We start from the raw sequence: 27,038 nt of genomic DNA on the forward strand, positions 1-27,038 counted from the left end.
GGCAGATTTCTGAGTTCGAGGACAGCCTGGTCTACAAAGTGAGTTCCAGGACAGCTAAGGCTACACAGAGAAACCCTGACTCAAAAAACCAAAAAAAAAAAAAAAAAGATTTTTTTTTTTAAAAGTTATTTAATGTGAATGGGTATTTTGCCTGCACCTGTGTCTGGGTATCACACCCATGCCCGGAACCCTCAGAGATCAGAGAGATCATCAGATTTCCTGGAACTGAAGTTATAGACAACTTCAAGCCACTATGTGGATGCTGGGAATCAAACCTGTGTCCTCTCAGCCTCTGAGCCATCTCTTCAGCCCCACCTTCCTCTACCACCTGAGTTCTGGGATTGTAATTGCCTGGGTTTATAGGTATGCACCACCATGTACAGTTTTATTCAATGAGCGAGATGAAACTTAAAGTTTCTGTATGTCAGGCAAGGACTCTGCCCACTGAGCCACACTCCCCAGTCCTAAGGTTAGCCCTTTCAGTTTGGGGGGTTTTGTTTGTTTGTTTTTGTTGTTGTTTTTCCCAAAACAGGGTTTCTATATGTGGCTCTTGCTACCCTGGAACTTGTTCTGTATACCACACTGGCCTTGAACTCACAGAGCTCCTCCTGCCTCTGCCTCCTGAGGATTAAAGATGTGTACCACCCCCACCACCTAGCCCCTTTCAGGTTGTTTTTTTTTTTTTCTAAAATTGATTTATTATTTTTATTTTATACACATGAGTGTTGTGCCTGTATGCATGCGTGTGAACCAGGCTGGTCTCAAGCGCACAGTGATCCGCTCCAATCCTCCTGCCTCAGCCTTTGGAGCACTGGGATCATGGGTAGACACCACATCTAGCAGAAAGTTGTAGACAACGTATAATTGACCCGGCTTTTTCGTCCTGTTTAAGGATATATCGGTTATCTATTACTGCATAACAAGCTACTGCTGAGAATTTAGCCCCACTGATTATCTTACTTGATACCTGAGGTTAGGAATTTGGGAGTGACTCTGCGTGGTGGCTCAGGACTGCTCATGCCAGTGGAGCTTACAATCCTATAAAAGAGAGAGTGGTGCACTGAGGATGGCGGCCCAGTTTGCCCCACTTCCTATGGCTCACAAGCTAAGAATGAGTTGTCCAATCTTAAATAGCTAGAGAGAGAGAAAAAAAAATCAAAGACAACTTCCATTATGTGATACTGAAAATTATATGACTTCACACTTTGGTGTTCACAAATAAAGTTTTATTGGCACTGAGCCACGCTCATTCTGTCGCGTTATCTAGTGGCTGGTATCTTGCTTCACCCGTGTTGCAACATTGTGGCATCGCCCACAGTGCTTTAAATGCTTGCCTCACCCATCGTGCTTTGCGCTTGTGTACTCAAGCCAATCCCGGTACAGAGGTGCGCAGTCTTTCCAAAGAGCTAGCTGATGCTGTAGAGTCTAACTCTAAGCAGACGCTCAGACACGGGTCTTTTGTTTGTTTGTTTGTTTGTTTTTTTGAGACAGGTTTTCTCTGTATAGCCCTGGCTGTCCTGGAACTCACTTTGTAGACCAGGCTGGCCTTGAACTCAGAAATCCGCCTGCCTCTGCCTCCTAAGTGCTGGGATTAAAGGCGTGTGTCACCACACCGGGCAGAAAGCTCGAGTTTTTCCTAGGAGGCACAAGAAGTGGCTGCATCCCCAGAGAGGCTGCCCAGGGCAAAAGCCGGGATGTTTTGTGTAGCCTTGTCTTAGACATGGTGTAATCCCCTCTGCCAGGTTGTCATCACCCGTACCAACCTTGGTATGATTTGGGAGACGAACACTGCCTGTTCCGCAGCTTAGGAGGTCACCACGGACCTGGCTGCCACAGACAACCTCTGAGATTTTTTTTTGTTTGTTTGTTTCTCTTTTTCGAGAAGAGTTTTTCTGTGTAGCTCAAGTTGGTCTCAAATTCAGTCTTGGTACAATTTCCTGGGTGTTGTGACTAAAGACGAATGCTACCGCTACCATCGTGTATTTAATAGCTGTTTCCAACCTGTGTGTTGGCACAGGACTTCAATCCCAGTACCCGGGGAGGCAGAGGCAGACTTATGCCTGTGCCTTTAAGGCCAGCCTGATCTACATAGCCACTTCCAGGCCAGCCAGGGCCACACACAAAGAGACCCTGTTAAGAAAAAAAAGCTGTGGGCTGCAGAGATGGCTCAGTGGTTAAGAGCACTGACTGCTCTTCCAGAGGTCCTGAGTTCAATTCCCAGAAACCACATGGTGGCTCACAACCATCTATAATGGGATCGGATGCCCTCTTCTGGTGTGCCTGAAGACAGCAACAGTGTACTCATGAAAATTAAATAAATACATCTTTAAAAAAGAAAAGAAAAGAGAGAAGCTGTCTAGGGGCTTAACAGTGTGTATCATCTTTATGAGTCTGATTTCACTCCAGGAAGATGCAGCAGCCTGGGTCTAAAGTCTTCCTTTCCTTTCTCTTTTGTTCTACATCATCACAGACATAGATCACAACGATATACGTTATTTCAAATTTAAAAATCCATTTTAATTTAGCTTGTGTACGTGCCTGCCAAAATATGCGCGTGGGAGTCAGAGGACAATTTGCAGGAGTTGGCGCTCTCCATCTCTTAGGGGTCAAACTCAAGCCAGCAAGCACCTGACCCTCTTTATAGTTGCTGAGACGTGATTGGCTGGCCTGGGTGCCCCAGAGACCTGCCTGTCCACATGCCTGGCAAGAGCAGCAGCCCTCAGCTTGTAGGGGTGTTCTCAGGTCCCCAGAAAGCACTTACCTAGTGAGGCATCTCCCCAGCCTTCCTAGGCTTTTTACGATTTTTTTTACCAGGTAGATCTCTGGGTTCGAGGCTAGCCTGGTCTACAATATGAGTTCCAGAATAACCAGGGCTGCTCAGAGAAACCCTGTCTTGAAAACCAACAATGACAACAACAAAAGTTGTTCTGTTTTGTTTGAGACAGGGTCTCTCTCTTTAACCCTGGCTATCCTGGAACTTACTATCATTAGAGGGTACCCATCAGAGAAGACTACTCAGACTTGGTTTAAGCCAATAGAAAGTCTTTATTAGGCAGTAGGCGACTGCAGTGGGCGTTCCAGATCCCAGGGTAGCGCTGAGCCTTTCTCAGAATGAGCTTTTAAGCACAAAAACTGTATCTCGGATTGACTTGCTTCAGTTAACAAGAACTGTTAGCCAGAATCAAAAGTGCAGGAGCCAAAGGCAAGGTTAGCACATTTAGAGACTTTCCCAGAACTGCAGGCTCTCTGGGATTAGCTGTTCACTTTACCTTAGGCAGGTGGTGCTGTCTATGTTCTGAATGGGAGTCAGTCAGGCTGAGGTCCGGGGGCTTCTTACATCCTCCAGTGATCCTAGCGAATGAGTCAAATCATGAGTGCATCCTGTTTTAAAGAACTGTAGTTGGCCCTCGGACTGCAAATTTTACTGAACTGATACATAATTGGCCATATCATTTAAGATGCAGGGCAGCCACTGTTAATCCAATCAGAATAAGAATTCACAGCTCAGCCCTGGCTGAGAGCAGAGCGGTTGGACAGACGCAGAGGACAGAACTGATACCAATGATCCGACTTAGGGTTTTGTCTCCTTCTCTTTTTGAGCTTTTTCTGAGCCATGAGATTTTTTTTTTTTTAATTACCATCAATCAACTAGCACAGAAACAATGGGCTTTCCCCAAAGCCAGACACAGTTTCCTTTATCTCAGGAGAAGTGAGTATAAGCCTCTCCAGTTTTGTTTCTGCAAGGGAGTGGACCTGCTATGCTGTTACCTCTAGGTCCTGATCAGCCTGTCTACTCAGTTTGGAAAGCATCAGAAGAGGCACATTTAGTCAAATCATTGGTTCATGCCCACCAAGTAGTCTCAGGGACTCAGTAACACTGCTGTCGTCCATACGAATGAACCCACGAGGCAGAACAGCAGGCATCAGAATACGGGACGTGCTTAGGTTAAACGTTTGGGATATTAGACAGGTTTTGGCCCCTTAAACGTCCTCTCACTTTCATCTGGGCTGCCCCGAGTCACCGTGACTTTTGTCAGTCACTGGGCTGACAGTCTGGTTTGTTCCTATCCTGATGTAGTAAGTGGTCTCAGTGTATAAGCATCCCCAGTGACCTTGGCTGATTTAAGTCTGGGAATAATTGACTCTCATCCCCAGGAGCCCTGCCTGTGGCACAGAGTCTGAATCCCCAGGTTTTTTCCTGTTTTCCAAAGACCAGAATCTTTTTAAAGGAATTTTTCAGTTCAATTTCAGTTTTATAACCCCAGTTTTTGAAATGGGAACTCAAAACTTGCTTCTGGCAGCTAAGAAGCCCAGTCACAGGGCATGCGTAGATTGTCATCTCTGTATTCCTGCCTCAAAAGTAAGTTTCCATGTAACAGTATCTTTTATGGGCCTGATGTAATTGTTGTCTCTGAGGCTGACTGCCTCTGTCAGCTAACCTAGACCTAGTCCTGGAAGCTTCTAGCCTCTGTACAATCTTATCTAGGCCTCGGGTGCTTTCAGCTTCTAAGTCTTACCCGCTAAATACGCTCACCCTTTCTAGTTCTTTCTGATCTCTAGCTGCCGATTCAACTCAGCTGTTCTGGCTTAAACTCCTCTCCCAGCTGACTGAGTCAATCTGGCTTCTCTCAGCTTCTCTTGAATTGCTCTGCTTGGCCTCAAACTAACTTTTGCAATCTGTTCTAATCTTCTGGCTCCGACTCATTCTCTGGCTCATTCTGTCTTCACGTGTGTCTAATTTGTTCTCTCTTTGCAACCTGTCTCTGTACAACTGTCTCAGTAAAAATCTGTTCTCTCTCTCTCTCTGCATAGCCCCTTAAGTAGCTTCTATTTCTTCTCTCTCTTCACTAGAGTTGGGCATATCCTATTCTGTCAAATCTTTCTCTGATTAATCACTTTGTCTGCCCCTCAATTAAATTAGACATCACTTTCAAACATGGCTGCTTCCTTCTACAAACTAACTTTACCTTCATTGTTTGGGATTTAAGTTGTATACTGAAGATGTGTCTGGCCCGGCGTGGTGGCACACGCCTTTAATCCCAGCACTTGGGAGGCAGAGGCAGGCGAATTTCTGAGCTCGAGGCCAGCCTGGTCTACAGCGTGAGTTCCAGGACAGCCAGAGCTACAGAGAGACCCTGTCTCGGAAAAAAAAAAATGTGTCTGTATTCCAGCCAGAGGGATTAAAGGTGTGTGCTAATTGCTGAGCCCCACCACAACTAGAAACAGCCTTTTCCAGTAGACAACACAATCTTGGGGTTCACAGTGTGATCAAATATCCTGCAACATTTCCAAATCTTTCTTTTTTTCCAACACAACCAGACACTTCAGTGAGCAATACGGAATATCGGTTGCTGGCCTGTGTCACACTGACTAGTACCTTCCTTGTATGTCTTCCTCAGTCTCCAGCCCAGGCCTGAGGGTTAGTGAACCATGACCTCAAATTCATACTCATAGTGCAAAACACAAGACTCAGGAGGAGGAGGTAGAGGGGCAAGAAGTGGAAGGGTCCAGGGCCCAATGAAGCCTTAATTCCAATGAGTCCATCATCCAGAGACCATCCATTTAGCAGCCAGTGTCTGTGCCTTCTGCTTTTTCTTTTAAAGACTTATTTATTTGTGTACATCAGATCCCATTACAGATGGTTGTGAGCCACCATGGGGTTGCTGGGAATTGAACTCAGGACCTCTGGTAGAAGAGTCAGTGCTCTTAACCACTGAGCCATCTCCCCATGTCTCACTCTGGCCTCCACATATGTGAGCATGGGCATATGCACTCGGAGACACACACAGACACACACATAGACACACAGATGCACACACACATGCACACACAGACATACACATACACATGCACACACATATACACACAAACATGCACACACAGACACACATGCACACACACACATGCACACACACAGACACACAAACATGCACACACACACATGCACACACACACATGCACACACACAGACACATACATGCACACACACATGCACACACACATGCACACACACAGACACACAAACACGCACAGACACACACACTACGATGTAAAGGAGGGTGTCCTGGTTCCTTGGCACACTGATATTTGACCCCACTCTGCCATTCTAAAAAGAAGCCATGTCTAAACAATGCAGACATTACCTTGTAAGCACTCATCCTTGAGCTCTCCAGAAGCCGGGTCCTGCACCGGCCTTGAGACAGCATCAGAAGTCTCACATCTCTCCCCTGACCCTCAGCCACTGCACGCAACACAGTCTGTCAGCTGCTGGACTGTCTATCTGCAGAGAAACATTTGTAACTAAACCCCAGAATGTCAAGGTCAGTCATGATGCTTTCGCCAAAGACGGGGAGAAAAAAAGAAGTCCTGGCTCAGGGAGACCCTGTCTCCCATGTCACAAGACCGGACTTTGGGAACAATATAACAATAATCCTTTTGTCTTCATGGGGTTGGTTGGACCTTAAATACCCTGGTTCCTTGTTGTCTCCTCCTCCTCCTTTTCGTTTTTTTTTTTTGTTTTGTTTTTTTCTTTTGAGCAGGGTTTCTCTGTATAGCCCTGGCTGTCCTGGAACTCACTCTGTAGACCAGGCTGGCCTCGAACTCAGAAATCCTCCTCGTGTGCCACCACCACCCAGCTCTTTTTTTGGTTTATAGAGATAGAGTTTCTCTGAGTAGCCCTGGCTATTCTGAACCCACTCAGTAGACGAGGTTGGCCTTGAAGAGAGATCACAGATCTGACAGCCTCTGTCTATCAAGTGCTGGGATTAAAGGTGTGCGCCACCACTGCCCGGCTGAATCTTCTTTTCAGAGCATTTCTCTCTCTCTCTCTCTCTTCTTCCTTCCTTCCTTTAAGATTTATTTATTTTATGTATATGAGTACACCATTGTTCTCTTCAGACACACCAGAAGAGGGCATCAGATCCCATTACAGATGGTTGTGAGCCACCATGTGGTTGCTGGGAATTGAACTCAGGACCTCTGGAAGAACAGTCAGTGCTCTTAACCACTGAGCCATCTCTCCAGACCCTCTTCCTTTTCTTTCTTTCTTTTTTTTTTTTTTAATTTCTATTTCTTGACAAGGTTTTACTCTGTAGCCCAGGCTGGCTCATGGTGCCTCTCACCATGCCACCAGATCTGGGTAGAACCCTGGCTCTCAAGTGGCCTGGTGAGGCTTTAGTAGCCATCCTCTGCCTTGTGAATATGTGTAGTCACTGTGAGTCAGCTGCAAGTTTTATCTCAGCGCTAGAGTGCTTGGCAATGGCACTGAATCCTAGGTAGATCTCCTTGTCAAGCCAGTGTGGTGCTATACATTTGTAATTCCCCTGCTCAGGAGGCAGAAGCAAGAGAATCAGAAGTTCAAAGTCATCTTGTCTGGTGAGGCTAGCCTGAACTACCCGAGAAGAGCTTGTCTCAACAACAACAAAAACAAACAAACAAACAAAAAACCAAAACAGCCAGGTGTGGTGGCACACGCCTTTAATCTCAGCACTTGGGAGGCAGAGGCAGGTGGATTTCTGAGTTCGAGGCCAGCCTGGTCCACAAAGTGAGTTCCAGGACAGCCAGGGCTATACAGAGAAACCCTGTCTCGAAAAACCAAAAAAGAAAAAAACACCAAAAAACAAACAACAACAACAACATCCAGTTCATTTGGGGTTGGAGTTCAGTGGTTAAGAGCACTTGTTGCTCTTCCAGAGGAACAAGTTCAAGGGATCGAACCCAGGGAGGGCTTCATGCATGCTGAGCAGGCTGTCTTCTACTGAGCCACATCTCAGCCCTGGTGTCAGGATCTCTTGCAAGGATCTTAAGTGTCAGCTTGTCTCTTCAGTCAGTCCCCTTGGACACAGCTGCCTCTCAGATCCTGTTTCTCAGAATCTCCATCTGTTCCATCAAGCTAACACATTGGACTCACCTGCCAGGGGCCACCAGTTCCCCCGGAGTGGGCCCCTCATTCCCAGGGAAAAGACACCAAATGGGAATAGGCTTTGGTGGCACTCTTCTGTGAGCTCAGCACTCAGAGCACTGAGGCAGGGGGGATGGCAAGCTGGAGACTGGCAGCTTGAGAGCAAATTCCTGTCTCAAAAAACAAACAAGGGGGCATGAGTCCAAGTCACCAGGGCCACATACAGAGATGCCTGTGATCCTGAGCAGACACCTGAAGCTTCAGTGCTGTAGAGATAGAGATGGGGGAGGAGTGGAACTTGAGTTTGTTGGGCTTACAAGTTGTGAGCTCCAGGATCAGTGAGAGAAGAACACTTCTCTGCATATTCATTCATTCTCTCTCTCTCTCTTACACACACATACAAGGTCTCACTATATAGCCCTAGCTGGTGGCATAGAACTTGCTATGTAGCCCTCACGTAGAACTCCCAGAGATCCACAACCTCTACCTCTCTAGCTGTGGGATTAAAGGTGTATCTCACCAAGTTTAGCCCATACAACCAGTCATTTAAAAAAAAAAAAAAACTTTAAAAAAAATTTTATGTGTACGAGTATTTTGCCTGTTTGTATGTATTTGCATCAAGTGATAAAAGAGGCCAGAAGACATTGCCAGATCCCACAGATGGAGTTACAGACAGTTGTGGGCTTCTGTGTGGGTGCTAGGAACCAAATCTAGGTCCCCTGGAAGAGCAAAAAGTTTTAAGCACAGAGCCAAGTCTCCAGCTCTTCACACTACCAATTTTTTAAAAAGCTAGAAGGGCAATTATGACCAGGGCTTCCACTAGTCAGCTGCCAGAGACACCAGCCTTCTTGGGTGGGCATGACAGAGTTTAGAAATGGCTTTCCATTTGTGTACTCATTGGCTTATTAATTAGCATAGTGAATGCTAAAACCGAGTTTGAATTGATGAGTCGGTATGCAGTGTTGGCTAGAATAGTCTAGATACTCCTGCCCTTCTTTGAGCAGATTACAGGGATCAAGTGTACATTGGGCCTGGATGTGCACTGTAATGACCCTGCCTTCAGGGACTGGACTAGGGCTCTCATTTCTAGGGCTGTAAGAATATGGTTTTCCAAGGACATGGTCAAGTTGACCTCAAACGAACCTTGTACGAAATGTGTGTTCATAGCACAAGCTCCGACCTCATCAACCCACAGAACAGGTTGTGTGGCGGCTTGTGCCTGCCTGTGTCATCTGGAGCCCTTCATCTCAGTTGTCCTCACCTGCATTCCCGCTTCATTTCCAAACGCATGAGGCCAGCTCCAAGCGTAACCAAGAATGACCTTGCTGTCACCTCCTTGGTGCACCACTAGGTAATTCGATCCGAGAAAAGTCCTCATTACAGCTGGGTGTGGTGGTGCACATCTGTAATCCCAATACACGGGAGGCCGACACAAATGGATCGCCAGGAGTTGGAGGCCAGTTGTCTGGTCTACATTGTAACTTCCAGGACAGTGAGACTCCATCTCAAAAACACATAACAAACCTAACAAACCCACCTGGGTTTCACCACATCCTGACACCTGGAGTATGGTTTCACGCTTGGGGGGATTGTGTCTCCCCACGGCTTGGCTGTGCTTGTATGCCACCCTCATCCTCTGAGGTAATCTTAGCCTTCCCTGCTTGCAACTCAGTCAGGAGCAAGGAAAAGAGAGGCTGGCAAAGATAGGAAAGATAAACAATGGGGGCGTGGTTAGACGGGGTGGCCAGAGGCTGCTGCACTGTGATTGGCGGGTCTGCTTCAGCTGTGGTCTGAAGGGAGGGATCATCTCAGAGCCAAGTGCCTAGAGAATAAGCCACGGGATCTAACATCTGGGCTTCTGGGTGCAGGACAGAGCTCAGCAGTAGAAGTTTGACTAGCGCGTAGGGATCCCCACGTACATCCCCAGCTCTGGCAAAAAAAAAAAAAAAAAAAAAAAAAAAAAGATCAGGGGGCAGGAAGGAAGGTAAACCATGGACACACACCACTGTTTGAAGAAACTGAGGCACATGGCGTTTATGTGACTTAGCCCAAGACACACAGTCCTTCGTCCCACCATTTAGCCTAGGCTGGCCTGGAATTCAGGTTCCTCTGGTCTCTTCCTGCCAAGAGCTGGAATCACCAGGGAGAAGCATCACCCTTGGCCTCAGACCTGCAATTCTAATGACAGACAGGGCTGAGACTTGAACCAGATACCTGTCTTTGTGTGGTCCCAGCAACTCTGCAGGAGGAAAAATCTGTGCGATTTTTCTTTGTTTCATTGCTGGGTCTCTTGTAGTTTAGGCTGCCCGATATTTGCTATAAGCTAAGACTACTGTAGAACTTCCGATTCTCCTGCCTCAGACAGCCCCTGTTGTTGGCCATGGTGCTTGGGAGGGACGGGGTTGGATGGAAGATGTTGAAAGCTTGAGTTGTCAATGTCTCAGCAAAATTAAAGTGACTAGGCTCCCCTGGGGCCAGAGGCACTGAAAGGCAAGACTGTCTGCCTTGCCAAAGATCCTCCTCCACCTGCTTCACAGAGCCTGCTCAGCTTGGAAAGGGGCTGCAGCATCCTGGGCACAGGTGAGCCCACATTCACAGCACAGAGCAGAACCTGTTTTCTGTAGTCAGCCTTGTCTGGGTGACCTAGCCATGGTCTACCTTCCTGAGTGCTAGCAGAGTGAGCTGGGAGGAAACCAGGTGTGGTGTTTTATATATATAAAAAAGGAAAGAGCCAAGGATATTTTTTATATCTGAGTTCCATGCCAGCCTGGTCTACCGAGTGAGTTCCAGGACAGCCAGGGCTTACCCAGAGAAACCCAGTCTGTCTCCAAAAACCCAAACCAAACAAACAAAAGGACAAAACCCTTCAAAACAAAACAACAATCACACCAGTAGATCTAACACCTGGGATCCTGAGGCAAGAGACCCTGGGAGCCCGAGGCTAACCTCGGAAACTCAGTGAGACCAGGTCTCAAAGTCAGTCGATGAAGGGCCTTGGAGCTGCTTGCCACATCGGGAGGTTCAGTCCTCAGCACTGTCCCCCACAAAGCAGCTGAGGAGACAGGGAGGCTGGGCTGGGCTGAGGTGTGGCAACAGGAAGAAGCACGCGGAAACACACCCCCACGTTGACCTCCTTCCCGGCACTCCCAGAGCCCGGCTGGTCCTCCTAGGCCTGCCCACCTTTTGTGTGCTGCGGGTCATTAAGCTGCTAAACTCGCCACAACTGAGGGTTCCGTGCCCCAGGGAGGAAACCACTGAAGAAGCGTCCCTGCTCCTTCGCACCCCAAACCATCAATTAATATTAACAAGGGAGAATGCTCCTCGGTGCCTAAAGACCCCCAACAGGGTACAAATGGAGCAGGAGCCACGCCCCCCATGACTCAGGAGGTTAAAGGGCTTGGGTCCATCTGTGTGCCCAGAGTGTCCGAATGGCGAGCGGCAACAGGAAGGTCACCATCCAGCTGGTGGACGACGGGGCCGGGACTGGAGCTGGGGGCCCACAGCTCTTTAAAGGCCAGAACTACGAAGCCATCCGAACAGCTTGCCTGGATTCCGGGATCCTGTTTCGTGACCCTTGCTTTCCTGCTGGCCCTGATGCCCTTGGCTATGACAAGCTGGGACCTGACTCAGAGAAGGCCAAAGGGGTGGAATGGAAGAGGCCCCATGTAAAGTGGGGCTGGGCTGGGACCTGGGTCTGATGGGGGAGGGCCAGGACAAGGACTCCTGGGTCTGAGGGAGGAGGGCCAGGACAAGGACTCCTGGGTCTGAGGGAGGAGGACCAAGGCCTGGACTCTTGGGTCTGAGGGAGGAGGACCAAGGCCTGGACTCTTGGGTCTGAGGGATCAGGGCCTGGGTCTGAGGGAGGAGGACCAGGGCCTGGACTCTTGGGTCTGAGGGAGGAGGACCAGGGCCTGGACTCTTGGGTCTGAGGGAGGAGGACCAGTGCCTGGACTCTTGGGTCTGAGGGAGGAGGACCAGGGCCTGGACTCTTGGGTCTGAGGGAGGAGGACCAGGGCATGAACTCTTGGGTCTGAGGGGGAAGGCCAGAGTCTTAGCCTGAGGGATCAGGGCCAGGACATGAACCCTTGAGTGTAAGAGAGGCAGGCTGAGGTCTAGAATCCTGGTTCTTAGGAAAAGGGAGTGGGGGATAAGAGCAGACTCAGCCACGGGATTCAGGGGGATCCAGGAAGGCAAACTCCCACCCACAGACTTTCCCAAGCTTGGAGGCCCTCACTACCTGGGATACTGGTGTCAGGGCTCCAGGCCTCTGACTTCTCCATTGTTCCAGCCTTCCCTTACCTGGCTTCTCTGGAACCTTAATCTTCCAGGAGTTTTGTGCTGAGCCCCAGTTCATCTGTGAAGACATGAGCAGAACAGATGTGTGCCAGGGAAGCTTGGGTGAGCCCCCTGTGACTGTCTGGAGTCCCTAGACCCAGGACTTGAACAGCTCCTCTCCTCTGTCTCCTGTCCCCATGGCTTCTTTCTTCAGTCTGCTGGTCTCTGGTCCACTCGTACCTAATCTGAGCCTCTCTCCTCCTCCTCCTCCTCCTCCTCCTCCTCCCAGGAAACTGCTGGCTTCTTGCAGCCGCTGCCTCCCTCACGCTCTACCCCAGGCTCCTGTACCGGGTGGTCCCCCCTGGACAAGGTTTCCAAGATGGCTATGCGGGGGTCTTCCATTTTCAGGTAGAGTCCAGTTCCTCTCTCTGTGCCTCAGTTTCCCCCGTGGTAGCATTTTGACATAGGCTTCACAGTTACCCTTATGTCCCTACCCCAGCGCAGGGGGACTGGAATTCCAGAACTTGGGAAGCAGAAGGCAAAAGCAGGGGTTGGAGGTAGGATTCAGGCAGGGTCTGGAAGCTGAGCCGCTCCTGCCCTGTTTTTTTTTTTTTTTTTTTTTTCTTCACCAGCTATGGCAGTTTGGCCGCTGGGTGGATGTGGTGGTAGACGACAAACTGCCTGTGCGTGAGGGGAAGCTGATGTTCGTGCGCTCAGAACAAAGGAACGAGTTCTGGGCCCCTCTGCTGGAAAAGGCCTATGCCAAGTAAGGACTCTGCCCCCTTCCAAAGCCCCACCCCTCCCAGCTACAGCCCCAGGAACATGCCCAAGCCACGTGGAGTACTGACATCACATCCGGGGTCCTCCAGACACCCAACCTAGGACCCTGAACCCAGTCATAGCCTCCATGGCCCTAGTACCATGGCACTCTCCTGGAAGAACCTTCATTTTTTGGTACTTTATTTGATATTTTATTGAGAAAAGACCTCATACAACCTAGCTTGCCCAGGAATTAGCTATGTAGCCAAATGAGACCTTGTACTGAGGGTCTTGCCTCCATCTCAGAAGTGCTGGGGTTCCAGGTGTGTGCTACCACCCCAGGTTTATGCGGTGCTGGGTTTGAACCCAGGTTCTCATGGATGCTTGGTAAGCCCTCTACCAACTGAGCTACATCCCCAACCTTTATCCATTGAGTTATTGTCTTGTTACGTAGGCCAGGTTGGCCTCAAACTCATAATCGTCCTTTGCTGGGCCCTTGTGTGCATAGAATGCAGGCATGCACCTCAACCCATGGCTAAAGCTAGGAAGGGAGTGTGTGAGCGGGAGATGGAACCCACCATCTGTGCATGCTGAGCCACATCCCAGCCCCTCACTGGGGGATTCTAGGCAGGGGCTCTACCACTGAGCCACATCCCAGCCCCTCCCTGGGGGATTCTAGGCAGGGGCTCTACCACTGAGCCACGCCCCCAGCCCCTCACTGGGGGATTCTAGGCAGGGGCTCTACCACTGAGCCACATCCCAGCCCCTCACTGGGGGATTCTAGGCAGGGCTCTACCACTGAGCCACANCCCCTCACTGGGGGATTCTAGGCAGGGCTCTACCACTGAGCCACATCCCAGCCCCTCACTGGGGGATTCTAGGCAGGGCTCTACCACTGAGCCACGCCCCACCCCAGCCCCTCACTGGGGGATTCTAGGCAGGGGCTCTACCACTGAAGCATAAGGTTCAATGCAGCCTGTGAATCTTCTAATCTTGTTTGTTTGTTTGTTTGTTTGTTTATGGTTCTTCAAGACAGGGTTTCACTGTGTAACTTGGCTGTTCTGGAACTCACTCTGTAGAGCAGGCTGACCTCAGACTCATAGAGATCTGCCTGCCTCTGCCTCCTGAGTGCTAGGATTAAAGGCGAGCACCACTACCAGCAGAATTTTCAAATCTTAAAGGCCTTCCTCTTTTTCTTTTCTTTTCCTTTCCTTTCTTCTCTTCTCTTTTCTTCCTTTCTTCCTTTCTTCCTTCCTTTCTTTCTTTCTTTCTTTCTTTCTTTCTTTCTTTCTTTCTTTCTTTCTTTCTTTCTTTCTTGTGGAAATGACATTTTCCACAGACATTCCAAGAATCCCACTGATACTCATATTTCCCAAGGATCCTGAAATCCCATCATCTATCAGACCCTGGACTTGCCAAATCTTATTCCCTCAAGGGCCTTTAACCTCATGCCATCTCTCATGGTCCTTTGAGACATCAGCAGCCTATCCTTTATCATAGGATTAGGCTACCGTGCGCTGGAAGGCCTGACAAGTCCCCATAGGCATCGCCTTCACGGGCTCCCAGAGCCTCAAAGGGTGAGGGAGAGTTGAGAATTCTGGTGCAGCTCTTCCATGGCTTCCAGACTGCACAGTTTCATGGACCCTAGCAATCACAGCATGTGTTAGATGAGTCTCCCACCTCATCTCTGAATAGTTCAGGGATTGAGCCTACTCCTATTATCACAGTAGTACTGAGTATACTGAGGCAGGAGGATAGCAAGTTCGAGGGCAGACTGAGATGCATAGCAATACCACGTCTAAACAAAACAGAAACCCCCAATTAGCTGAGCATGGTATAGAACAACTTTGTCTCTAGTACTCTGCGAGCAGAGGCAGGTGGATCTCTGGGACTCTGAGACAAATGTGGTCTACAGAGTGAGTTCTTGGTCAGTCGAAGCTTGGTCTCAAAGACAAGAGGGAGGGCTGGGGGCTGGGGTGGGGAATCTGGAGAGATGGCTCAGTGTGAAGAGCACTGGTTGCTCTTCCAGAAGACCTGGCTTTTATTCCCAGTCACAACCATGTTTAACTTCAGTTCCAGGGATCTGAGGCTTCCATGGACACTGCACACATGACATGTGTGGTGCACAGACATACATGCAGGCAAAACACATACATGTAAAAATTATATACACATACACACAATTGGGGAATAGGTCCTGGAGACCCTTATTCTTTTTTTTTTTTTTTTTTGGTTTTTCGAGACAGGGTTTCTCTGTGTAGCCTTGGCTGTCCTGGAACTCACTTTGTAGACCAGGCTGGCCTCGAACTCAGAAATCCGCCTGCCTCTGCCTCCCGAGTGCTGGGATTAAAGGCGTGCGCCACCACGCCCGGCTGAGACCCTTATTCTGATAGAGCTCCTAGGCCCAAGATGTTTCATGCCTTAGATCTACTTCTACCTGCTCCAACAGGCTCCACGGCTCCTACGAGGTAATGCGAGGAGGTCACATGAACGAGGCTTTTGTGGACTTTACAGGAGGCGTGGGTGAGGTCCTCTACTTGAGACAAAACACTCCAGGAGTCTTTGCTGCCCTTCGCCACGCATTGGCCAAGGAGTCCCTTGTGGGTGCCACTGCCCTGGTGAGAGCTGGGCTCCCATGTTAGACCTCCACTAGACCAACTTAGTCAGGGATGAGGTGGGAGGGGAGCCTTAGCATCCAGTGTCTTTCTTATCTTCTGCGGTTGACTCCCCCTTCTCCCCTCAGATCCTCAATGGTAGATTCTAGGCCAGAGTTCTACATATAAGCTATATCCCTCCCCCCACCTCCATTTTTACTTTTCATTTGGAGGCAAAGCCTAAGTTACCTACATGGGCCTTGAACATGTCACGCATCAGCCTTCTGTGTTGCTTGAATCCCAGGCCTGTGGTGCAGAGTCCGGGTTTCCCGTCTCCTATCTGTCACTCCAACTGCTCTCCCCAGCACCCTCTCTGAGTCCCTTGGCATTTTATGCTGCTTTGAGAGCTCCGGGGTTGGAAGCATGAGGCTGGGTTGGGGGGCTGGGGAGAGATGCTTCTATCTCCCACCCGAGGCTCACAATCTTCGCCTCCTCCAGAGTGATCGGGGTGAGATCCGCACAGATGAAGGGCTGGTGAAGGGACATGCTTATTCTGTCACAGGCACGCACAAGGTGAGTCACTCCATAGGTGGACTAGGCTAACCCTACCCTCTGTAACGATGCCCCCAACACTCCCCTCACAGATGATACCCCCCACACCACCCTCACTGATGACTTTGTCTTCAGATGTCTCTGGGCTTCACCAAGGTGCGGCTGCTGCGGCTGAGGAACCCCTGGGGCCGCGTGGAGTGGTCCGGGCCCTGGAGTGACAGGTGGGATGGGCTTGGGGTGGGTGGGGGCGTGGTCAGGGGCGTGGCTCCACATGTCTTCCTCTCCCATTGGTCTCCTCAGCTGCCCACGCTGGGACATGCTCCCTTCTGAGTGGCGAGATGCCCTGCTTGTGAAAAAGGAGGATGGCGAGTTCTGGTGAGTTCTTAGGGACCCACTCTACCTGTGGGAGGTCTGCTGGGACAGGAGCCTTAGAACGCAGGGCCAGAAAGGACACAGAGAAACTCATGGGATGGATGGGTCATGTTGCAGAGCAATGGTCCCTATCAGCTGTCATTTGGGAATCTGAATCTATTTTTTTGCAAAGTTAGAGCAGAAGCAGTAAGATCAGGACTATAAAGGGCATTGTTTTCAGAGGGAGAACACTGAAATTAGGTTAGCTTAAAACTCACTATATAGACCAGGCTAGTCCTTGTCTCATGGCCATATTTTGACCTCAGCTTTCCCAAAGGCAAGGATGGAATTGCAGGCATGAGGGGATCTAAAGGAATGTGGAGTCAGTGATTTTGGGAGATTTAATTGGAATAGAACCATATTTAGGGGGAATCTGGGGAGGCTTGATGACATTTGGGGCTTTAACTATATATAATTTAAAACTTTTCTATTTCTCTATTGGGTCTGGGCCCAAAGCATGCCACGGTGGTGAGAGGATCAGTTCTCTCCTTCCACTGCGAGACGCTAAGGTCAAACTCTCAGGTTGTCAGGCTTGGACAGCAGTGGCTTTTATTGGCTCCACCATTTTCCCAGACGTATTTGCGGGTTTTCTAACGTTAATTTGAATATGTTGAGAGGTGTTTGTGAATCCTTCCAGAGGTAGGGTATTTGTGAGGACTTGGAGACATTGCCAAGGCCTGAAGGTTTTGGGGTTTCTGGAGATTGGAAGTTATTCTGCAGTATTTAGGGAACTGGGGGCACTTCTGGGGTCCCTCAAGCTGGGCTCAGGGGTGGCTGGGCACTTTTCACGGCCGGTGCTTTCCAGGATGGAGCTTCAAGACTTCCTCACGCACTTCAACACAGTGCAGATTTGTTCACTGAGCCCTGAGGTGTTGGGCCCCAGCCCTGCTGGCGGCGGCTGGCATATCCACATCTTCCAGGGCCGCTGGGTGCGAGGCTTCAACTCCGGTGGGAGTCAGCCCAGCGCTGGTGAGGCCTTGGGGACCCCTGAGAAGCAAACTTGGGTGAGGCTTGTGGCAGGATGGTAACTCCACCTCCTTCTTTTCTGTCAGAAAACTTCTGGACCAACCCCCAGTTCCGGCTGACACTGCTGGAACCTGATGAGGAAGAGGATGACGATGATGAAGAGGGACCCTGGGGAGGCTGGGGAGCGGCAGGGGCCCGGGGCCCGGCCAGAGGAGGCCGAGTCCCCAAGTGCACGGTCCTATTGTCACTCATCCAGCGCAACCGCCGGTGTCTGAGGGCCAAGGGCCTCACTTACCTCACTGTGGGCTTCCACGTGTTCCAGGTGAGGCCAAGGTCAAGTTGAGGGTCTGGAGGGGCAGAGGGTCACAAGGGCACCGTTATGGGCAGAAGTGTACTGTGGGTTCAAAGAGGAGTGCCGCTGCAGAGATCATTGGAGAAAGGGATTCAGGTACAGGAAGAGAAAAACGTTGAGGGTCCGAGGGCAGGAGGGGACCAAAGGGCCAGAGAAGGGATGTGGGCACAGGTGGAAAGGAAAGGATTGGGGGAGGGGTCAGAGGGGACCTAGGTCAAAGATGAGGAAATATTAAGGGTTCAGAAAGGAGGGATGTGAGAGGTGTGGAAGGGGAGGAAGGAAATCTGTGAGCTCTCCAACCTTCATTCCGTTGGTGTTTTCTTCCTGCAGATTCCGGAGGAGGTGGGTATCAGATGCGGCTCCAGAATTACCCTAGGGCTTGATGGACCAGGGCAGGAAGCCTGGGAACACAGGAGGGCCTGGCCAGACAGTCTGGGTGTGTGGGGGGAATGGCGCCGTGGAGGCTATCAGAGGGCTGGGTGGGGAGCTTGGGTGGGTGGTGGTCATGGCCCCCTGCCCGCAGCTGCTGGACCTCTGGGACTCCCCGCGCAGCCGCGCGCTCTTGCCGGGACTGCTTCGCGCCGACCGCTCGGTTTTCTGCGCCCGCCGCGACGTGAGCCGTCGCTGTCGCCTGCCGCCTGGCCACTACCTGGTGGTACCCAGCGCGTCGCGCGTAGGCGATGAAGCCGACTTCACTCTGCGCATCTTCTCGGAGCGCAGCCACACCGCAGTGTGAGCCAGTGTACCCTCCATAAGCCTTACCAGGGGCACCCCAACCCCGGCCCAGGAACCTCAATCTAGAATCATAGGCCCCGCCCCTGGCACCAAGCCTCGCCCAGGAATCACAAATCCCCGCCTCTGCATCTTCAGCCCTGCCCTACCCAGGGATTCCCTTTTCCCCAAAACCCACACTGCCTTTGATTGTATTCACTTCCTCTGCTGAGACCTCCGCCCGAACGCCTCCCTTTTTCTGTAACTTGCAGGGAGATCGATGACGTGATCAGCGCAGACCTGGATGCCCTCCAGGTGAGGACTGTTGTAGGTGGGGACAGGACTCAGAGGGAGGGCAGGGCTTTGGGAAGGAACTCAACTCCTCCACCCCACAGGCCCCCTACAAGCCCCTGGAGCTGGAGTTGGCACAGCTATTTTTGGAGCTGGCTGGAGAGGTAAGAGTCGGGGACTGGGGATGCCCAGCCAAATGATACCGAGCTCCCCTCTCTCCTTAGATGTCTTATAAACCAAACCAAACCCTAAACCAAATCAAACACTGTAGATCAGGATATCCAGGAACAGCTATGTTATTCTGTAGCCCAGGCTGGCCTCCTTCGGGTTACCCAGGCTGGGGTTACAAACCTGAGTCGCTTTGCTGGGGTTTGGGGTGTCTTTGCCTTACTTCCACAATGCTTTTCTTTGTTCTGGGAATGCTCAAATTGTCTCAAGGCCTTTGCTGGGTCTGCACCTCCCTTCCTCTGAAGGTTCCCATCCCCTGCCAGACTCAAAACATCTTTCCCAAGTGCCTTCCTCTGTCACTTGCCCACGGTGGGCTCCCACAGTGTGTCTCCCACCACTGTCCTGACCACTCTGAGGACAGGCCTGCCTCCTCTAGCTGGACCCTAGGAAGGCAGCCACAGCTGTGCCGACAGTCCTATGGAGCACAGGGCCTGTCCCAGAGTGGATTGGTGGCTGGATGTTTTGAGTGGTTCTTTCCTGATTAGGAGGAGGAACTCAACGCCCTTCAGCTGCAGACCTTAATAAGCATTGCTCTGGAGCCTGGTGAGTTTGGCTGGAGGTTGAGGTGGGGGTCCTTGCAACCGAAGCACCATAGCTATACAGGCTCTATGTGTGATGAAGCTAGGGTGCCAGGCACAGGAACAGGACTTCCTACAAGGTTATGTGAGGGCCATGATCACTCACAGCCCTGCCCCACTTCCTCTAAGAGGTGGGGGCAGAGATGTAGACCCCCAGCTTGGTTGGTTCTTCAGGCATGAATTCTCAGCACCTGCCTCTATGATATGCCCACTGCAGGGAGTTAGTCTGCAGTGCTCTTGCAGTGTTGGCCTACATGCAAGGGGTGCTGGATTTTTTTGCAGCTAGGGCCAACACCAGGACCCCTGGAGAGATTGGGCTTAGGACCTGCGAACAGCTTGTGCAGTGTTTTGGGGTATGTGGGGTAGTGAATGGAGAGGAGGGACAGGGATGCTGGGGTTTTCCCTTGCCTTTTAGGGGACATTGATTGTAACCAGGTGTCCTCACTTGCAGCGTGGGCAAAGACTGTCCCTACACCACTTCCAGGAGCTCTGGGGCCATCTCATGTCATGGCAGGTAGGTGAGGGTTGAGAGAGCAGCTGCCTCCTTCTAGACACTGATATTGTGTGGACCACCAAGGGGGCACTGCTAACGAGGATATAAAGTCCCTGTCACCCCATAGTGGCCCTCTGAGGGCACTAAATGCAGTGATCTAGAGCTGCCTCTGGTTCCTGTTGGAATTCCAGGTCCCAGCTCAGCTTCTTCCTTGCCAGGTGACCAACCACAGGCCTGTCACCTCCCCTATGAGGAACCTCTGCTTAGCTACTAATGGGTACTCCTTCAAGGGAGGAGCTGAAGGGTCCCAGAACTGATCATAGTGATAGCTCCCTGCTACTGAGTCTTCCCTAGCCTTTGTGGGTAGATGGATTTGAACTTGTCCCCAACAGCCTGGGAGCTTGTCCCCTTCTTACAAGTGCAGAGTGGTGCCCACCCAGAAGCCACCAGAGCTGTGGCCTCAGAGGCCGTCTCTTAGCTACTTCAAGGTGCAAGAGGATCACTCTGGGGCTGGACTTGTGATACTGACTCCCACCTCCCTCTCCACCCTCCAGGCCACATTTGACAAGTTTGATGAAGATGCCTCTGGGACAATGAACTCCTGTGAACTGAGGCTGGCACTGACTGCCGCAGGTGTGGCTGGGGACCTGGGATGGCTCTAGGGACAGCACCCCGTCCTCAAATTCTTGTCTGCATCCCTCAGCTGTGGCCATCCCTAATAGGCTGTCCACAAGGCCCAGAGCCCATTTCCTTCCCTGGAGGCTTTCTGACTGCTTTTATCTGTGACATGGCTAATGTGTAGTATGGCAAGGAGCCCACAAGATGCCACAGAACACCCCAGATACCCTAAAGCACCTTATGAGGCTACTGAGTTATACAGCAGAGGATGAAAATTCCACCCTAAGCCATGGAGAAATGTATGTTAGGGTGGGATTATCAAGATTTCAGAAGACCGTCAGCTCCATGGGTTCATCTGTGACCACCAAGTAGGAGCCAGGGCAGGCAGGCAGGGGGCAGCACAGTTGGCTAGTGAGAGATGAGAGACTACAAGTATGAGACCTATAATAGTGGCCAGGAACATGGAAGACATGATCCTAAGGCAGAGTCGAAGGTGGGGGCCAGGGTGCTGAACTAAAGCAGTGGACAGAGGGGAGGTCGCGAACTTACTGGATCATCTATCCATTATCCCGGAGTGCCTGGTTGTTTTGGATAGGAATCTGATAATGTTTGCCTGGGAATTTTCAGCAATTCTAAGAGGTTGACAGAGGGCTCCTGGGTCCATCTAGCCAGGTTTCCCTTCAGCCCTGGGCCAACATAGACCAATACTCAGGGTACATGGACATCAGAGGGACACCGACCTGCCTCAGGCCACCTAGCTCTGGGCATGGTGTGCCTGGTGTGCGTGGGGAGGTGGTGGTGGGGGCAGCATCTGTTGAATGAGCACACAAAGGTACTATACAAACTTGTGCAGTTATCTTTGAGACTGTATGGGGCTCATGGAAGCTGGGACAAGTCCTTGGGCCTTAGGGCTTCTAGAAATCCATTGCATCGTGATTCTACAGCAGATGTAACAGAGCCAATGTCTAGACTTTAGGTGTGGCCTCAGAGGAAGAGTCACACAGTGGTACCCAGTCAGGGAGATAGTCCATCAACCTCTGAAGGAGCAATCGCAAAGCTGCACTGGTTGGCACCTTGAGAAGCAGCCTAAGTAACTTAAGTGTCACACTAACTTCCCAGAGGGCTGGGTTGTAGCTCAGTGGAGAGCTGCGGTCTGGAGTCTGCCAGTGAGGGGCTGCGGGCAAGTGCAGTGGAGAGAGCATTTGCTTGGCCTGTGCAAGGGCCCCGGGGTTCCATCCCCAACAGCCACAAAAGGCCCACATCAGTTGGAGAGAGCTCCTCTAGCATGCTGGAGGCCCCGAGTTCTAGATCGAGTACCACCTGAGGAGGGGCAGGGAACTCAGGAGCTGATGACGGTCCTTGGCTATGTAGGAGTTAAGAGGACAGCTTCTTTCAAACAACATAGCACAAAACAGCACACAGGAATGGTGCTTAGGTAAGGTACTTTTACTTGCAACTAAAGTGTGAGGGCCAGAGTTCGGGTCCCCAGCACCCACGTGAAGGCCAAGTGATCTCCGTGACACTCGGCCTCAATAGAGAAAGGACTGAGGAAGATGCTTTCCTAAGTGTGTGTGCCCACCCCCAACACTAAAATAAGCAGCAACACCTGTGGATACTGTAAACACAATAAACAAGGCAGCCTCCTCCTAGGCTTCCACCTCAACAACCAGCTGACCCAGTCCCTCACTAGCCGCTACCGGGACAGCCGGCTCCGTGTGGACTTCGAGCGCTTCGTGTGCTGTGCAGCCCGGCTCACCTGCATCTTCCGTGAGTCCTCCTGGCAGGCAGGGTGGGGTGTGGCGGGGTGTGCATCAGGGCTGGTGCTGCGTACTCACCCTGGCCTCTCCCACACAGGCCACTGCTGCCAACACCTGGATGGCGGCGAGGGGGTCGTCTGCCTGACCCACAAACAGGTGAGCTGGCCCGAGGGACAGTGTAGCTCTAGCACCATCCCAAGGCCTCTGCCTCAAGGGCATCTTTCTTTTCTCTTCAGTGGTCGGAGGTGGCTACCTTCTCATAGGTGTGAAGCTGAGGGAAGTCACCCTGCTGCCCTGCTTGGTACCAGTGACAGAAGCTGAACACGCAAGCACCCGCTCTGCTCTGGGGCCTGACTCACTGTCACAAAGGTGGTGGCTATCTATGGTGCCTGTCTTCTGGCTATGTAGCCCTGGCCGGCCTCACAAGTGCTGGGATTACAAGCTGGAGCCATCCCAAACAGAACTGCCACCCTTCCTTTTGAAGCCTCTTCATGTCAGTCCCTGCTTAGAGAGGCACACAACCCACACATAGGCACTGGGCTGGTGGGCACTGCCAGCTCCCTGGGGCATGAACAGAGATGCAGGGAGAAGATGACACCAGAGTCCTTCTTAAAAATATTACATGTTTTATTCTCCCATCCCCAGAGGGCGGTTTATCCAGAAACCAAGAAAATAAAAATCAATCAGAATAAACTCAAGGGGGTGGGTGGAGAGAAACCCATTAACGACCAGGCAGGCAGGCAGGCCAGCAGCCTGCCTCCACCTCAGAAGGTCCCCAGAGACCTCTGCCCACCGCCACGAGGGGAAAATCAGGAGGGGCTGGGGAGGGCATCAAATCAGCTATGTCTTCATTATGAGAGTGAGAGAGGTGGCAGAGATATGCAGCTAGATGGATATATATTTATATAATAAATCCGTAAGTTAATAAAGTAAATAGTAATTCTCTGGAAGTTCTTAACTTTTTAAAGTTTTCCTTTTTTTTTTAAGTTTTTTTTTTCCTTTTTTTTTTTTTTTTAATGATTTGTTTGTTTCTGTTCCATTCTTTGTGTTTTGTTGGTTTTGGTCCTTAGAAAATCTGAGACTCAGAGGCCAGGTGGGCTGGGGCTAATTGCCCCGCAGCCACTCCTGAGGCAGAGAAGGGCTATGGCAGGTCCTCTGCTCCTGGTGACCACACAGGGGCAGGGAGGTGGGAGGAGCCACTGGAATCTGGTCCAGGGGAACTGGGTGCCCTCTGCTGGACTTCTTAGGGCAGGCGGTTCCTGGACAAGGCACATGGGGCTTTGGCCTAGATGTGAGAGGCTTTGAAGGGGCCTCAGGGGCAGAGGGGACCTGGGATTAGGAAGGTATCTCTGGGGCACAGGGGTCCGTTGTCCCCTCCAATCGGCTAAGAACCCACAGCACAGCGTATATATTTAGCAGACCAGAAATGCTGATCGCCAAGCCTCCCTCCCCTACAAGACTGAGAAAGAGAGGCCTGCCTAGCCCCTCCCTGCCTGACCCCCTAGAAGGACCACAAAGAGCTCTTTGCATAGATACAGTCAGGGTGGGGGCAGGGCTCCTCAGCCCCTCCGGGAGGCCAAGGGAGTCTCTGTTCAGGGTGGCCGAGGGCCTCACAGGTCGCTCTCCCCATAGAGGGCTGTGGAGAAGGACTTGTAGTCAAGGGCGCCAGGAGCAGCATCAGGCCCCTGGTAGGGTGCCATTCGGGCAATGCAGTACTCAGCCTGGTCGGGGGGCAGCTCTCTCCGCAGTTCCTCAGCAGTGATGAAGTTCTAGGGGGATAAGACAGGACTCTGAGCCACTGTATCTTACCCACTTGACCTAGTACCCAGTGCTGGCTGAAGTTTTGGCTACTGGCCGCCAATGCTTCTGTGGGTCTTGCCTACCTTGTCTCCTGCCAGGACCTTGAAGGAGGCGATGACCTGATCAGCTGTGTCTGTGTCTGTGGTCTCCCTCGACATGAAGTCAATGAAGGCTTGGAAGGTCACGAGGCCACTATGGTTGGGATCAACCACACTCATGATCCGGTTGAACTCAGCATCACCCTGTGGGGAGGGGGAAAGGGAGAGGACATAGAACTTAGTGGAGCTGCTTACAGAGTCAGTTTTGGAAGAATTCAAAGACAGAAAGGCTGCCAAATAGTGCCAGGCCTTGGGAGTTTGTCCCTTGGCCTCCTCCCCCCAAGTCTGCGGAAGCAGGGGGTGAGGTTCACTCTCCCAGCTTTGGTGGGTGGGGAAAGAAAATGAGAAACAGAAAGAGAAGGGAGAGAGTTGGAAGACTGTTCCCTGGATACTTGTAGGAAGAGGTTGGTTTTTCGGGGTGGGGGGGTGGAGGGTGTCCACTGGAAGGACCCCAGCCTCGAGTGCAGCAGAGCAGCGGAGGCAGGCAAGGCTATGTTGCACTGGAGTTGGAGGAGTGAGTGTCCCCAGGAAGATAGGCAAGCTCAGGAGGGAGTGAGGGGGCTGGGGAAGGAGGAGGAGCAGAGGCAGGGGAGGCAGAGGCAGCATACCAGGCTGTATCCTGTGGAGATAAGCAGAGCCCTGAAGTCATCTGAGTCCATGCTGCCTGTCTGCTTCTGCTCCCAGGACGCAGGCATAGCAGAGGCCAGGCCCAGATTAGGCCCCATGTGCACAGCGGACAGACAGGACAATGGAGAAGCAAGGAGACAGGAGGCCAAGAGATCAGGTAAGGGGTAAAGTGTCCAGAGACATGAGGGAGGAGAAGCAAGAGAGCCAGGAGACAGCACAGGATGCCAGGGGTGAAGAGGAGAGAAAGAGAAGAGCAGTTAATGTCAGTCTGCTGGGGCCGTGGTTCGCGTACCTGCCGGTCATTCTCCACGTCGTAGCCCAGGCTGATGAGGCAGGCCTTGAATTCCTCAGGCCCCAGTGCCCCGCCATGGTCCTACCAGGGGCCATCGAAGGCAGACGTACAGGGTGATGCAGGGGCCGGGCCACATGCAGTGGACAGGGGAGGAAGACACAGGGGAAACACACAGTTAGAGGCGATGCAGACAAGGTGGTGGCCAGGGACTGGTGGGGCAGAGAGGTAGGTCTCCATGGCGTCAGTAGGGGTCCAGTGGGCAGCATGGAGGACCAAGTCCAGGGCTCAAAGATAGAGGGGACCTTTCCCTGTTTACAGGACAGGGTAAGAGGCTACACACTGGTACTCATAGAAGTTGAGTGGCTGTGGCACTGGGTCAAAGGAGGTCTGGAGACAATCAAACTCAACACTCAGAATTCCTCTCAAGAGGCTACCAGTCTAGATCCAAATTTTAAAAACTCTGAATATGGGGACCAGAGTCCTGGAACCTGTGCCCACCTGGCCTTTTGTGTACTCTGGGGTCCTGCCCATCCTGTGGACAGTGGATGGAATGGATGGATGGGTGCAGATGGAGAGGGTATGATGGGACATACAATGGGGGAGACAAAAGGCAACGCTATGCCAGTGGGGTGGGGTAGGGTGAGGTTACCTTGTCAAAGTGGTTGAAGGATGCCCGGAACTCCTGCATCTGCTCCTGGCTGATACCCTTGGCATCTCGGGTGAGGATCTGGTTTTCCACCTCATTGATGGTGCGGGCAATGGTGGTGAGCAGCTGCTCCCAGCCCACACGGATATGCTGAGGGAGGAAGAGGGCGTGACTGGATGGACGGGTGGCTGTCAACAAATAAGGTCTGGGGGAGAAGGGGCTCCACATCTCATCAACTGACAAGGGACACAGGACTTTTGCCAATTATGCGCTTCACTCAGATGAGCAAGGGCCAAGAAGCTTGGGTCATATGACAACTCTTTACAATTATGCTTGTCGCTGCCCAGTACCTGACTCTCCGAAACCCCACAGGGTTTGTGGCAGCACCGGTCAGCACTGTGGAACGCAGATAGGACCCTCTATTCTAGCACAACACGCCTCACTGCCCTGTTGGCTGCCCCAACAGATGTCCTGGGCTTGCTGCTCGGGTAAGGCCATAGTAAGGTGTGAATGTGGCCCTTTCTGGGTCAGGGAACTCTAGAATGGAACTTATGGAGCCACAGTTTTTCAAATGCCCATGTACACTAGTCTGTAAAGACAGGGTCTCCCTCTGTATGTAGTCTAGGCTGGCCTAGTCAAACTCCTCCCATTCCTCCTGCTCTGACCCAGACTGAAGGCTAGGATTTGGGCCACTAGATACTGTGTCTACAATTTGGTAACTTCCACATGGTTTTAGAAAGGTGAGGAGCACGTGGCAGCCCACTCCCCTGGGCAGTGGTGCTCACCTCCATTGTGTAGTTGGTGTGCTTGTTGTCGAAGATGAGGGCCTCCTGGATGAGCTGGTGCTGCTGCTCCAGCAGGTCCAGGCTGGGCTTGTAGTCCACGATGCTGCGCTCGTACTGCTTCAGGTGGCTCAGCTGGTCTTCCAGAGTCCCGTTCATCTCGATGGAGATGCGCCCGATCTCCTGCACGGAGGAAAGACCCCGGGAGTGACCCTAGCCCAAGGCCCGCTGACCCCACTCCACTCTTTGGTGGGGAGAGTCTGCTTTACACATCTAACCTTGGCAGCCACTCTTGAGCTCTCCATGAG

At 51.6% G+C, this 27,038-nt stretch overlaps 2 protein-coding genes across 6 annotated transcripts in view; one reads left to right on the forward strand and one right to left on the reverse strand.

Moving 5' to 3' along the window:
- Nucleotides 1–11,328: 11,328 nt before the first annotated feature.
- On the forward strand, nt 11,329–22,829 carry Capn12 (calpain 12). The gene is made up of 21 exons (XM_021168442.2): nt 11,329–11,565; nt 12,229–12,298; nt 12,465–12,583; nt 12,808–12,941; nt 15,384–15,552; nt 16,027–16,101; nt 16,216–16,301; nt 16,381–16,455; nt 17,297–17,460; nt 17,544–17,779; nt 18,140–18,151; nt 18,333–18,541; nt 18,793–18,835; nt 18,916–18,975; nt 19,525–19,582; nt 19,900–19,970; nt 20,069–20,131; nt 20,665–20,743; nt 22,379–22,495; nt 22,583–22,641; nt 22,722–22,829. Exons 1-21 carry the CDS (start codon nt 11,329–11,331, stop codon nt 22,746–22,748), a joined length of 2,163 nt encoding a protein of 720 aa, XP_021024101.1. The 3' UTR covers nt 22,749–22,829.
- A 259-nt stretch (nt 22,830–23,088) lies between these two features.
- Nucleotides 23,089–27,038, reverse strand: part of Actn4 (actinin alpha 4) — a 70,300-nt gene continuing 66,350 nt past the window's right edge. The window contains exons 17-22 of one of the 5 annotated variants that reach the window (XM_029479202.1): nt 26,734–26,913; nt 25,952–26,098; nt 25,303–25,383; nt 24,992–25,057; nt 24,369–24,527; nt 23,089–24,254 (exon numbers count right to left, since the gene is read on the reverse strand). In XM_029479202.1, coding sequence (XP_029335062.1) covers nt 24,096–24,254; nt 24,369–24,527; nt 24,992–25,057; nt 25,303–25,383; nt 25,952–26,098; nt 26,734–26,913 — 792 coding nt within the window. In that variant the 3' untranslated portion in view covers nt 23,089–24,095. The remainder of the gene's footprint in view (nt 24,255–24,368; nt 24,528–24,991; nt 25,058–25,302; nt 25,384–25,951; nt 26,099–26,733; nt 26,914–27,038) is intronic. The other 4 variants (XM_021168443.2, XM_029479201.1, XM_029479199.1 and 1 more) reach the window with 4 other exon arrangements.

Source organism: Mus caroli, chromosome 7 (genome assembly GCF_900094665.2).
Source record: "Mus caroli chromosome 7, CAROLI_EIJ_v1.1, whole genome shotgun sequence".
NCBI lineage: Eukaryota > Metazoa > Chordata > Mammalia > Rodentia > Muridae > Mus > Mus caroli.